Source organism: Salvia hispanica, chromosome 6, assembly GCF_023119035.1.
Source record: "Salvia hispanica cultivar TCC Black 2014 chromosome 6, UniMelb_Shisp_WGS_1.0, whole genome shotgun sequence".
NCBI lineage: Eukaryota > Viridiplantae > Streptophyta > Magnoliopsida > Lamiales > Lamiaceae > Salvia > Salvia hispanica.
This window is the reverse complement of record NC_062970.1, coordinates 14,067,203-14,081,239: the sequence shown is the minus strand read 5'-3', so window position 1 is coordinate 14,081,239 and position 14,037 is coordinate 14,067,203. Positions and strand designations below refer to the sequence as shown.

The following is a 14,037-nucleotide window of genomic DNA, read 5'->3' as shown; positions in this document are numbered from 1 at the left end:
TTGATTTGAGTTCACTCTTTTATAATCCCTCCGTCTCCCATTAAGAGTCACACTTTTCCATTTCGGTCCGTCCCAATTAAGAGTCACACTTCATTTTTACCATAAATAGTAAGTAGGTCTCACATTCCACTAACTCAATTCACTCACATTTTATTATAAAACCAATATAAAAAAAATGGGTCTCACATTCCACTAACTTTTTCAACAACTTTTCTTTACATTTCTTTAAACTCATGCCCGGTAAAAGAGTGACTCCTAATAGGAGACGGAGGGAATATTATTTAATTAATAAAATGCTTTCAGCTGGTGTTGAGCATGCCGCTGTGCATGCTTTAAGGATCCTAAATTATGGAGTAGTACTAGTTAATTAACCTTAATAATATTTAAAATATTAAACATGAATACAGACAAAAACATAAAGGGCCAAGTTCATAAACATTACTACCTTCGTCCCCCAAATTTTGACACAATTTACCATTTCGGTCCGTCCCTAAAAATTTGACACACTTCACTTTTACCAGTTTTGGTAGTTGACCTCATATTCTACTAACTCATTCCTACTCACATTTTATTATAAAACTAATACTTTAAAAGTAGGACCCACATCCCACCAACATTTTCAACTCACTTTCTATTACATTTCTTAAAACTCGTGCCGGGTCAAAGTGTGTCAAAATTTAGGGGACGGAGATAGTAGTATACTTGACGGAGTAAAAAAAAATGACAGCAAGATCATGCAATTAGAGCCAAGAAATGGTAAATTATACTCCAATAATCAAGATTCCGTCGAAGTAATAAAATTGAAAACCATATGCGTGAGCTTTAGAATAAATTATTGATTTCGATTTCAAATCTAAAGATTCATTAGTTAATTCTAACTATTGAAATTAAATGGGCAGAGGAGAGTGAGAATTGAGTTGACTGAACTGAATGGATCTCACAATCGTGATTGCAATAATTGTATCGTTTTTGGCATGGTCCCATTTCCGCCGGCGCCGGCAGAACCTTCCGCCGGGGCCATACCCATTTCCGATCATCGGAAACATCCTCCAGCTCGGCCGGAACCCCCACAGGTCCCTCGCCGACCTCTCCAAAACCCACGGCCCTCTGATGTCTCTCAAGCTCGGAAACTCACTCACCGTCGTCGCCTCGTCGCCGGAAATCGCCAAACTACTCCTGCAGGAGCACGACCAAGCCTTCTCCGGCCGCACCATCCCCGCGGCGGCGGAGGCGCACGACCACCACAAGCACTCGATGGCGCTGATACCGGCGGGGGAGAGGTGGAGGAAGGCGCGCAAGCTCTGCAGGGAGCGGATGTTCTCGACTCGGCAGCTGGACGCCGGCGCGGGGCTCCGGGCGGAGAAGGTGCGGAAGCTGCTGGACTACACGCGCGGGTGCAGCGCGCGTGGGCAGGCCGTTGACGTCGGGGAGGCGGCGTTCGTGACGGCATCGAATCTGCTGACTGCGACGCTCTTCTCCGTTGACCTTATCGAGTTTGAATCGGACGCGACGCAGCAGATGAAGGAGGCGATTGAGGGGGTGACGAAGATTTTGGGGGCTCCGAATGTGGCCGACTTTTTTCCGATTGTGAAGCGGTGGGACCCGCAGGGGATCAAGAAGCGGTCGGAGGTTTGCTTTGGGAAAGTGCTTGGTGTTTTGGGAGGGATAGTTAAGGAGAGATTGGAATGGAGATGTATGCAATTGGAGAGGAAGAATGATTTGCTTGATGCGCTTGTTGATCTCATGGAGGGGACTGAGTATGACTTGAGCTTCAAGGACATTCAACATATACTTCTGGTAACCTCCTTCTCTCTCTCAAACTAAATTTACTCGTGAAAATTATGAATATTATGATTTTTAATGCATAATTGATAAAATTAGAGAAATAAATTGGTTCTCGAATCAAATTTCTAGTTGACTAGTAGAATGGCATTTAGTATCAAATTTCTAGTTGACTAGTAGAATGGCATTTAGTAACTCAAACTTGAAATACCTGTGCATATCATAGGACTTATACCTTGGAGGGTCAGATTCAACTCAATGTACAGTGGAATGGGCAATGACAGAATTACTATCGAATCCCACGAAGATGAGTAATGCCAAGAATGAGCTGAGAAGAGTGATAGGAGAAAAGAAGCAAGTGGAAGAATCGGACATATCAAGACTCCCATACCTGCAAGCACTGATCAAAGAGACCTTACGGCTCCACCCGCCAGGTCCGCTTTTGGTCCCTCGGCGGGCGGATCATGAAGTCGAGATCATCGGTTACAATATCCCAGAGAATGCTCAAATATTCGTCAATGTTTGGGCTATAGGTAGGGACTCGAGTGTTTGGGCCAATCCTAGTTCGTTTGAGCCGGAGAGATTCTTGGACAGCAATATAGGGTTCAAGGGCCATGATTTTGAGCTTATTCCATTCGGATCGGGGAGAAGAATGTGCCCGGGTTTGGCGTTGGCCGATAGAATGTTGCATCTTATGTTGGGGTCATTGCTTCATAGTTTCGATTGGAAAGTGGAAGGAGTGGTTGACACAACGGAGGAGTTTGGAATGGCATTGCATAAGGCAGTCCCCCTCAAGGCTATTCCAGTTCACTGTTAATGAGATGGCTTACTCTTTGTACAAGATGGAGTTGTAGATGGGATGGTGAACCAATTCTTTTGGATGCTATTGAACTCGTGATTATGGCTTGTTTATTTGCCATGTAATATGATTCTGTTATTTTAATTCTTATTATTAAAATGCAAACTATGAATATTAATCTTTTACATTATGTCTATGAATCATACTATGTTTCTGGTGACACCTGACACCTCTCTCTCACACATTTGTTACCATAGCAACAAGAGTTGTTTAATGAGTCTGCGTTAGATGAGCAAAAAATTATTTTTTGTCATACTTGAGTAATTCAAATTTTATATTAGAATATTATAATTAAAAAAATTATACTTAGAGGATTAAAATATTTATAAGATTTTATATTTTCACTATAATTATATATGTATATTTATTAAATAATTTTAGGATTATACTAGTATCAAATATTTATATTCAGATTTACCTTATTGCAATTATTTTTAAGAAAATTCAAATATAAGGAGGAATTTTAAAAATACTATCTCATCCATAAAAATAGTCATGATTTTCTATTTTGGAATATACAAAAATTAGTCTCTAGTAAGTTTTATCTTTATGAGGTGTGTATCATTCTACTAACAACATTTCAATCATTTTTTCACTTTTATCTATCTTTAAACTTTACCAAGGGTAATTAAGTATATAAAAATTTAAAATAAATATATTTATAACATATGTTAAAATTAAAAGAGGAATAATATAGGATTTGAGTTGTAAGTTTTATTTAGGTATGGGTTGGGCAGTGCATGGCCCTAACCTGGGTTGGATTTCTGATAGTCTTTGATCTGAGTTTGAAAAATAGTCTAATTGGAGCTCATTTCAATCTATGAGTTTGGCCTAGGCCCTCTTCATTTTGCTAACAGACAAGCCCATATTGGGTCTGGGTTGACCGGACTTAGTTGACAACTCTTATAATAACATAGTTACACAAGTTTTGGAAAAAAAATCAGCCCCGAAACTACATTGTGTTTATGAGATAAATATAGTGTTGTCAATTATTCAGTTAGTTTAACAATGGACCAAGATATGTTACGAAAGGTATTTTAAAAACCATGCTTAATTTTCGTGTATATTTATTAAAATTCTCTAGCTACTTATATTAGGACTTATTTCTAGGAAGATCAGACACGACTCAATACAGAGTTGTATAAGCATCTACCCACTTTTCTTTATATTTCTTAAAGCAGATCTCGTTCTGATTAGTGCACCCGATGACAAGTAGATTGTCTAAGAGTTGTCTTGATCCGTTGGTCAATGTCTTCCTTGATAATTCTGCACTTATTTGCTACTTCAAAAATTGTGTGCACAAATCAACTTCCGAAACAAAAGAACTAGTTATTTCAACTAGTATAGGGATGAACTAGTTGGATGAACCTACACTAATACACTATATTAATATAGTATTAAGGACAATGACGGACGCAGGATACAAAGTCCGTGGGGTCGGACAGAATACTCATAAAATATTTTAAAAACTAAAAAACTTATTTACGAAAGCCCGAATCCCTATCTCAGTCCAAATTTCAAAATACTAAATCACACTTTTATGGAGTATATTACTTTTATAATAAAATAAATTAATAGAATAATAAATTTATATCTATTTATAGTAAAAGTAAAATAAAACTCTTATAACCGGTTAGAAAAATGTCAAAATGGACTCCTAATGCCGAATAGAAGTTGTATAAATTAAATAATTTTACTTTTATCTTTTGAATTAAATATTTATTTTTAAGAAATTGTATTTAAATAAGCCCACTAGGCCACAAATTTAGCCCATTACGTTAAAAAACAAAAGAGTTGAAACGTTGTCTTCTTCGTCAAAACTGTGTGTGGCTCTCTGCCTCCCCCTTTCCGTCTCTCTCCTCTTTTCTTCCGACTGATTCTCCTCCATCTCCTTTTATTTTCCGGAAATAGACAATAGAGTGCCCTGGTGGGGATCTACCTCACAGGGTCAGGGCAGGGCTGCGTGGGGTCGGAGGTCCATGAAATGAAGATTCCGGCACCTCTTGACGGACTCCGGTGGGGTCGATCGACCCCACTCGACCCCACCTGGTCCGTCATTGATTAAGGATCATTAAATACTTGAGTGAATAAAGAGGTCAAGGATCATTCAATTTTTATTAGTATAGGGATGAACTAGTTGGATGAACCTACACTAATACACTTCATTAATATAGTATTTATGTTATTGAGAATAGATAAATAACTTAATTAGGCTCCAACGGATCCATGAATAGCAAAGGGAAGAGATGGATAAGAGATGAGGTTGCGGATGGCCTAAGTGCATCTGTAACTGTGCCCACCGGTGTGTTGGTCTTGTCTCGCTGGGATGAGAAGTCCGCGAGACACCATTGCAAGTGTCTTGTCTCAAGGTGTTATGCGGGAAGGGGGGGGGGGGGTGCATTATTCGAGAAACTGCACCCCCTTCCCCACATGGCGCGTTGGGCTCTATGCTTTACAATTTTCAATGGGAAATGGAAGGAGGGTTGAGACCTGACACCACCGAGGAGTTCGGAATGACAATGCACAAGGCGATTCCTCTCATGGCCATTCCACTTTGTTTTTTCTGAAATTTGGACCTCTTTGTTTACTTAAAATTTGGACAGATATTGGTGTTTTGTATCTACATCTCTACTTTAATCAAATTTGGTTTGGTTTGGTTATAATTTGATAAACATCCAATTTAGTTCGTTAGATTTAAGGAAGTTGTATGATGCATCTTCCTCATCCAAAAAGAATTGATGTACTCTCTCTGTCCCCGATTAGGAGTCCCCTTTTTCTATTTTAGCTTGTCTGCCAATAAGAGTTTCAATTTACTTTTACTATAATGGTAGGTTTCACATTTAACTAACCATTTTCACTCACATTCTATTATACAATTAATATGGAGTGTAAAAATGTGTTCATACTCCGCTATTTTTTTTATATGCGCCGAACTCAAATGGGTCTATTATACTCGGAAGAAGGGAATATAGATCCACATGCAGTTTGCGAAAATGAGATAGCAATTGAATAAAATTGTAGTAGATCCAATTCATGAAATATTGATGCACTTTTTATTAGCACTAAAAGTACCTGCAATTATATAAGGTAGAACTAGTATAGCTAAAGGTCAGTACCGGGATATCGAACACGGGGAATATAGTTGCAATTGGCTATCATGTACTAAGCGTCATATACATCTAGAGAAACAAGAGTTTTGGGTTTAAAATAAATAAAGCAAGTAAACAACTAATTGCAATTAAATCACAAAGATAAAGTATGAGACATAAGGGAATTCCAGGAATGTGCGTTCACAGTTATGGTTATACAAATTCCTACTACAATACCCTAGCACAGTTATTACTTCGATAGAACGAGTCACATAAGTTTTGTTCATGCGGCACAAGCGTAGATTACTAATACTAGGGTTGTCAATCCTAGATCCGTAACTCCCAAAAGCTCCTGAGACCCTTGAAAAGTTCTCACTCTCAATTAACAGTGTCGTTTTAAGGGAAGCTAATTGTAGTGTTTACTAAGTGGACCTAACTCGTCAATCTCCTCTCACGATTATGTAACAAGTTATATTAATTCATCACAGAATGTGTCACTCAAACGTGAAGCATTATCCAACAACTTAGGGAAGAAACGAAGTAAAAATTAAACGGATATTAATAGAAAACGAAATTGTATAATCAAAGTAGTTACTAACACATCCCTAGAATCCTATGAGTTTAGTTACACATGATAGAATAAGCTAAAAACATAGATTGTAGGGAAGTCATAAAGAAAATAAGAACTAAAGTAAATAAAACTCGGTTGAATCTTTGTAGCCTTGATCTTCCCTTGATTCCTTCTTCTCTTGATTCCTTCTTCAACCCCTTGCACTATGAAGTACTCTCAAATTTAAGCTCTGGAATTATTTGGCAAAAAGAAGATCTAGATGTAGGATTAGGGTTAGAGAATGGAGGGGGGGGCCATGAAGGCTCCCCTTTTAGGGCTATGAATTGGTGAGAATTATGAATTAGGTTATGGGGTATTTATAGGCTTGAAAAGGATTTAAACTTGGTAAAAAGTCTCCTCCATGCAATAGTAAATATGGAATTTTCGTGCCCCATAGGTTAAGGAAAATATTTGGCTTCACAAGGTAATGTCTTATTTCCTTCCTTGAATTTCCGCCTAGATTCTGCACTTGACAGTTTTGCACGACTTTGGTAGAACGACCATAACTTTCTGCACAGAACTCCGATTGAGATGGTCAAGGTTCCAACGCGAAGTTCTTTTAAAGACGAAGAGAATGGTATATAGAACGCCATGATCAGACTTCAAAATCGCCAGCAAATTGAGTTTGAACAGAGGCTGTCGTGCGCGATCAGACCCAGCGGACCGCTGGACAGCTCCAGAACTCTCTGGACCTGTTGCAGCGACTGATGGTATGGGTCCAGCGGGCCGCTGGGTTGCGCTTCAGTTCTAACTTCCAAGTTTGACGTTTTTATGCCCTTTTTCAGCTCTATTTTGCACATTTATCACAAAATATGTCAAAATACTAAAATGAATAAAATATGCAAATAATGGATATGTAATGCAACTTTGACACTCCAAAATGGACCAAAAAATGGCCTTAAAATGGTGTAAAATCCGAGCGTATCAAATATGGACTTGAAATTTATGTGGAAGTATTTGAAACAAGAGCATCAAATATAATATTGTACTTTGATCAAATTCTTGTTAAATAATTGTGTACGAAGAGTTCAAGGATAATTCAATTTTTACTAGTATAGGGATGAACTAGTTGTATGAACCTAGAATAATACTCTCTCCGTCCCATAATAATTGTCACTCTCCTCCAATTTTGTTCGTCTCATAATAATTGTCACACTTCAATTTTACCATAAATGGTAAGTAGGTCTCACATTCCACTAACTCACTTCACTCACATTTTATTATAAAACTAATATAAAAAAGTGGGTCTCACATTCCACTAACTTTTCCAATCAACTTTTCTTTACATTTCTTAACACGCGTGCCCACAATAAGAGTGACAGTTAATTTGGAACGGAGGAAGTATAATACACTAATATATTTTTTTTATACAGAATAGATAAATATCAAAATTATGCTCCAACAAACCCATGAATAATGAAGGGAAGAAATTGATAAAATTGATAAAATGATGGATTGTGGATGGCCTAAGAGCATACGTAACGGTGTCCACTGGTGTCTCCGTCTTGTCCCACCAAGACAAGACGCCGGCAAGACACCATTGCATCTCAAGGGGTTTCGCGAGGGGAGATGCATTTTTCGAGAAAGCGCGCCACCCCCATTCCCCACGTGGCACACTTTTGTTGTGCAATGACGCCCACTTTCAATATTAATTTTTAAAAAATCAAATAAAACTAGCATTTAATAAGAAATTTCCACTTTCCCAAATATCAATGTTTTTATCCATTTTTTAAAAAAAAATTCATATTTTTAACTTTCAACTTATCCTAAAAGTCATCTATAAATAATCCATTTATCATATACTCTCTTCGTTCCACAGTAATAGAGGCGTTTCGTTTTGAGCTCTCGTTTTGAAAAAATAATAATAAATAGTTAAAGTTGAGAGAGAGTAAAGTAAGAGAGAGAATAATGTAGTGAAGAGTCTTATCTACAATATTCTATCTCTAACTTTACTCTTTCTCCACTTTAACTATTTATTATTATTTTTTTAAAATGAGTGCTCAAAACGAAACGCCTCTGTTACTGTGCAACGGAGGGAGTATTAATTTTTTCATACTAAAAACACTTTATATATCTTTATCTCTCACTCATATATTTTTTCAAATTATCATTTTCAATTGTGCTAATATGGTCAGCCGACCCAGATGGAAGTTGTGAGCCTCAATCTCAACGACAACAATGTGTTGTCGCTTGATTATCCAATTTCGAGTACCCAAGACCCAGCAACGCCCAACTATCAGAGGCCACAGACTCCAACTAAGGACGTTTACTGACCTTACATGTCGCACATGCCCCACATGCAGTACACGACGCCCTACGGTTCGTCGCAATCGTTGTCCCAAATTTAGGAAGATTACGACCAAAATCCTGAAGAAAATTCAGAATCCGGAATCAGACGACCAATCCAAGAAATTGTTTGAAGTGTGAGTCGCCACTACAGAGGATCCGATCGTGAGAACCAACATAACTGGAATTAATGTTTTTTGTGTGAGGGTGACTGAAACTTACAATAACGTGCGGCCTGCAAGAACTCCCCCCTAGGTTGAAGATGCTTCAGCGTCATTTCGACCAAGTGAGCGCGGATATTCAAAGATTCTCTGCCATCGACGGGATTGAAGAAAGGCGGCTCAAAACGGAATCATTATGAGACCGGTTATGATGATCCAAGACACCAGTTCATTTTTCGGATTTAAATTATGTGATTTTTTATTTTTAAAATTTTATATTGTAATCTTTTATTCCTGTAATGGGATTAATGGGATACACAAAAAAAGTTAAAAGTTAAAAGAAGTTAAAGTTAAAATTTTATATTGTAATCTTTTATTGTAATCTTTTATTCGTGTATTTTTAATTATTGAAATGAATTAATGGAATACACAAAAAAAGTTAAAAGAAAATAGTTAACAGATGAATAGTAGCGGAGGTTATCTTTTCAATTAGTGATGGAGTAAAGTACGCCTGTAAATAGTGTAGTTATTGTTCTGACTAAGAGCAATCATAATAGGAGAGTCCTGCAAAAATTCATAGCCCATCTTAACAAACTCCAATTAGTTCACTTTAATTGTTACTGTTCTCTCCATCTCTGAAAATTTGTCACTTATTTCTATTTTCGTCTGTCCCTAAAAATTTATCACCTTTCACTTTTACCAATTTTAACAGTGGACTTCATATCCCACTAACTCATTATCACTCACATTTTATTATTAAATTAATATATAAAAGTAGGATTCACATGCCATTAACTTTTTCAACTCACTTTCTATTACATTTATTAAAACCTGTGTCGGGTCGAATAGTGACAAATTATGGGGACGGAGGGAGTAATATTTATCAAATATTAAAACAAAAACAAAAAAGAAAAAACAAATTAATTCGCAAAAATAAACATTGAAAACACACTCAAAAGACTTCATTGTATAAATAACACATCTAAGGACTTCATTATTTAAGTAACAAAGGCTTTATGGCCCTCTCACTCTTGATCGCGGTAATTGTATCGATTTTGGCATGGTCTCATTTCCGCCACCGCAGCCGGAACCTTCCACCGGGGCCATACCCGTTCCCGATCATCGGAAACATCCTCCAGCTAGGGCAGAACCCCCACAAGTCTCTCGCCGACCTCTCCAAAACCTACGGCCCTGTGATGTCTCTCAAGCTCGGTAGCATCAACACCGTCGTCATATCGTCGCCAGATTCCGCTAGACTGGTGCTGCAAGAGCACGACCAAGCCTTCTCCGGCCGCACCATCCCAGCGGCATCCGAAGTGCACGGCTTCGACAAGATTTCACTCGGACTCATACCGGTTGGAGAGAGGTGGAGAAAACTAAGGAAACTGTGCAGAGAGCAGATGTTCTCGACGCGGCGCCTCGACGCCGACGCGGGAGTCCGGCGCGAGAAGGTAGAGAGGCTGGTGGATTACTTGCGCGAGTGCAGCGCGAGGGGGCGAGCCGTTGACTTGGGTCAGGCGGTGTTTGTGACGTCGTTTAATCTTCTGAGCGCGACTATTTTCTCAGTGGATTTGATTGAGTTTGAATCCGGCGCGACGCAGCAGCTAAAGGAGACGGTCGAGGGCGTGTTGATGACTTTCGGGTCTCCTAATGTGGCCGACTTTTTCCCGTTTCTCAAGTGGTTGGATCCGCAGAGGATCAAGAAGAGGTCGGAGTTTTACATTGCAAGATTGCTTGGTGTTTTGGGAGGGATAATTGAAGAGAGGTTTGAATCAAGATATATGGAGAGGAAGAATGATTTGTTTGCTGTGATTTTCGATCTCATGGAGGGATCTGATGAGTATGACTTTAACATCAAGGACATTCAACATCTGTTTTTGGTGACACCTCTCTCTCTCTCTAACATTTCTTTCAATATTATACTAGTATATTCTAAAAGCATACATGGTTGCACAACTCATATAGGACTTATTTCTTGGAGGATCAGACACTACTCAAAGCACAGTGGAATGGGCAATGACAGAACCGCTAGTTAATCCGGAGAAGATGAGTAATGCAAAGAATGAGCTGAAAAGTGTGATTGGAGAGAAGAACCAAGTTGATGAATCACACATATCAAGACTCCCATACTTGCAAGCACTGATCAAAGAGACATTACGGCTCCACCCTCCCGCTCCGTTACTGGTTCCTCGAAAGGTGGATCGTGAGGTCAAGATTGGGGATTACATAATTCCCCAACATTCCAAGATATTCGTCAACGCTTGGGCTATAGGCAGAGTTTCGAGCATCTGGCCCAACCCTAGTTTGTTTGAACCTGAAAGATTCTTAAATAACAATATGGGGTTCAAGGGCCAAGATTTCGAGTTTATTCCATTTGGGTCGGGGAGAAGAATGTGCCCAGGTTTGCCTTTGGCTGATAGAATGTTGTCTCTGCTGTTGGGCTCTATACTTCACAATTTTGAATGGGAAATGGAAGGAGGGGCGACATATGACACCACGGAGGAGTTCGGATTGACATTGCACAAGGCAGTTCCTCTCAAGGCCATTCCACTCTGTTGTTCCTGAATTCTAGACCTCTTTTTTACTTTAAAAACTTGGATGAGATCTGGTGTGTCGTATCTCTATCCCTACTTTAATAAAAATAAATTTGGATGAGATCTTGGTGTGTTATATCTCCATCTCTACTTTAATAAATATTTAGTTTGGTTTGTTTATAATTCAACGAACATTCTTAAGGAGGTTGGTGTGTTATTTGCCATGTACTAATATGATTCTGTTATTTTAATTCTTCTTATTAATCTATGAACATTAATCTTTTACATTATGCCCGTGAATCATAATTTAATTTGTTTATAATTATTATTACTATCACTAGGACACATAAACTGATAATAGTTTGATAGTAATAACGACATAACGTACAATAGTGAAACAAGTAACCTGACAGGCCAACATATGTGGACGTCTCAAATCCAAATAAGTGGATAACAATAAAATAAAAAATAAAAAAAAAAAAGGCAAAAATAAGTAAGAATTCAAAGCGACCAGATAGAAAAGTGCACTCACATTAAAATTCAAATTCCAAAATAACCTAATTAAATCCCAAAACCGACAATTTTAAATTAAATCCAGAAAAGGAATCGGAAACCAAAAGGCAAAGAGAGTATCACTGTTGGAAAAATAAGTCATAAAATAGCCGCCCATTACTTATTGTATTAGAGTTCTTAGAACTCTTTTATTATGGTAGATTTCCTAGTTGTGTAGAGTTTCAAAATTGTATTTATTGATGCAGTTGGAGAGCCTCAAATATCCCTTTAAATACTAGGGTAATGAAGCATTTCAAAATACAAGAAATATACACAACAAAGATTTTCCTATCTTCTTCTACTTCCAATGTGTCTTACCAATCTACCTATAAATGGTATCAGAGCAGGATATCAACAAAAAACCTCAAATGGAGGTCAGTCAAATATACACTCTCGAGCTATTGATCGAGACAATCTCAAATCTAATTGATTTGTACAAAGCCAACACAATTGAAAATCAAAATTCCTACTAGCCGAAGAACTTCGGCGTAGAAACTAATCCTCTCCCGCCATAGCCACAACCACTCTCTGCAACTCATTCACACCCAAAAATAATGCAGCAGCTCACTTTCAGGAAGCGCCACAGCTATGCCACTAAGGCCAACCAGCACCTTGTCATCAAGGCTGTCAATGCAACAACAGCCATGAGCCCCTGCATTCCTAAGAAATCCCCAAATGTTGCTAGTGAAGAAAGTAAGGAAACCAATTCTGTTAATGACTCCAACTCGGCTCCCAGCGAAGAAAGTAGAAACATTGTTGAATCTGAAGACGCAACTGATCAAGAAGCTGAAGAAACTCCCGAGATAAAGCTTAAGACTGCACCAACAGACGTTCGTTTCCCTACTCCGAAGAAGACGTACGCAGCGGCGGTGGCTGAAGCAGAGTCGGCGGCGACAGCTGCTCCACCTGTCACAGACAGCAGCGTCGGCAGCGGAAGAAGCAACACCTGTCGGCGGCAGCATACGTCACAGAGCGGCAGCGGCTGAATCATCGTCGGCGACGGCGGAGGCGGTTGAAGCAGTATCAACGACGGCGGGAGAAGCTTTTGTGGGAATGGCTATGGTTGAAAAATCTTCTGTGGGGTTTTCAAATAAACCCCCCCACGCATTGCAGAAAACCCCCTCAATTTATACACCCTCCCAGATCCGACCCCGCCTCAAACATTTCTCACAAACACCCCCCCCCCCCCAGAAAATTCTGAAACTACCAAAGCCATCCCAGAAAATTCAAAAATTTCCTAACCCACCCCAGTGTTTTGAAATATTATACAAAAAACCCACATGTGTCCAAAATACTGAAACACCCCCAAGTCTCAAAAATTCTGAACATAAACCCCATGTTTTTGAATTCCAGCCCTCAATTACTTGTGCAAACACTTTCCAAACACTCGCATTACCTGTGCAAACACTTTCTCCATCTTCCTCGGCTATAGGACCTAAAGACCACCATTGGATTTTTGTTTGTGGGGCAACCGATACCATGTCCTTTGATGCATCAGACTTCCTTGAAATTTCCCATTCTACAAAACAAGGATTTAGCACAAGTACCGGGGGCAGACACTATCACTATTTCACCAACTCTTCACCTCTCAAACTGTCTTTATGTTCCTTCATTGTCCCATAAACTTTTGTCTGTGAGTCATGTCACAAAGGATCTCAATTGCAAATTGCTAATGCAGCCTCGTTTTTGCATGTTATAGGATATCAAGACAGGAACGATAGTTGGGCGTGGCACTGAACGGCATGGCTTGTACTACGTGGATGAGATAGCCCAACAAAGTACTGCGATGCTAACTCATGGGCTTACTGATAGACAAATTTGGTTATTGCATCGCAGGTTAGGGCACCCATCTATAGGATATCTTCACCTTCTCTTTCCTGAGCTAGTCTCTTCTAGGCATGTTTTGAGTTGTGAAACTTGTGTTTTGGCAAAGAGCCATAAACATTCTTTCAAATTAAACAACACTAGAGAAAAATCTCCTTTTGCTTTGGTTCACTCTGATGTGTGGGGTCCTACTCCGGTTACTGGAGGACAAGGGTTTCGATATTTTTTGTTATTTATTGATGATTTTTCTCGTATGACTTGGATTTATTTTTTGAAAACAAAGTCTGAAGTTTTTGAGAAATTCACTCAGTTCTATAGTCTTGTCCAAACCCAGTACAAT

At 38.9% G+C, this 14,037-nt stretch overlaps 2 protein-coding genes across 2 annotated transcripts; both read left to right on the top strand.

The window, feature by feature from the left end:
• The first annotated feature begins 906 nt into the window (after positions 1–906).
• Positions 907–2,801, top strand: LOC125193616 (ferruginol synthase-like). The gene is made up of 2 exons (XM_048091447.1): positions 907–1,797; positions 2,009–2,801. The coding sequence occupies exons 1-2, from the start codon at positions 931–933 to the stop codon at positions 2,597–2,599; spliced, it is 1,458 nt and encodes a 485-aa protein (XP_047947404.1). The 5' UTR covers positions 907–930; the 3' UTR covers positions 2,600–2,801.
• A 7,002-nt stretch (positions 2,802–9,803) lies between these two features.
• Positions 9,804–11,491, top strand: LOC125194755 (ferruginol synthase-like). Its single transcript, XM_048092985.1, has 2 exons — positions 9,804–10,667; positions 10,753–11,491. The coding sequence occupies exons 1-2, from the start codon at positions 9,804–9,806 to the stop codon at positions 11,350–11,352; spliced, it is 1,464 nt and encodes a 487-aa protein (XP_047948942.1). The 3' UTR covers positions 11,353–11,491.
• Positions 11,492–14,037: the final 2,546 nt, after the last annotated feature.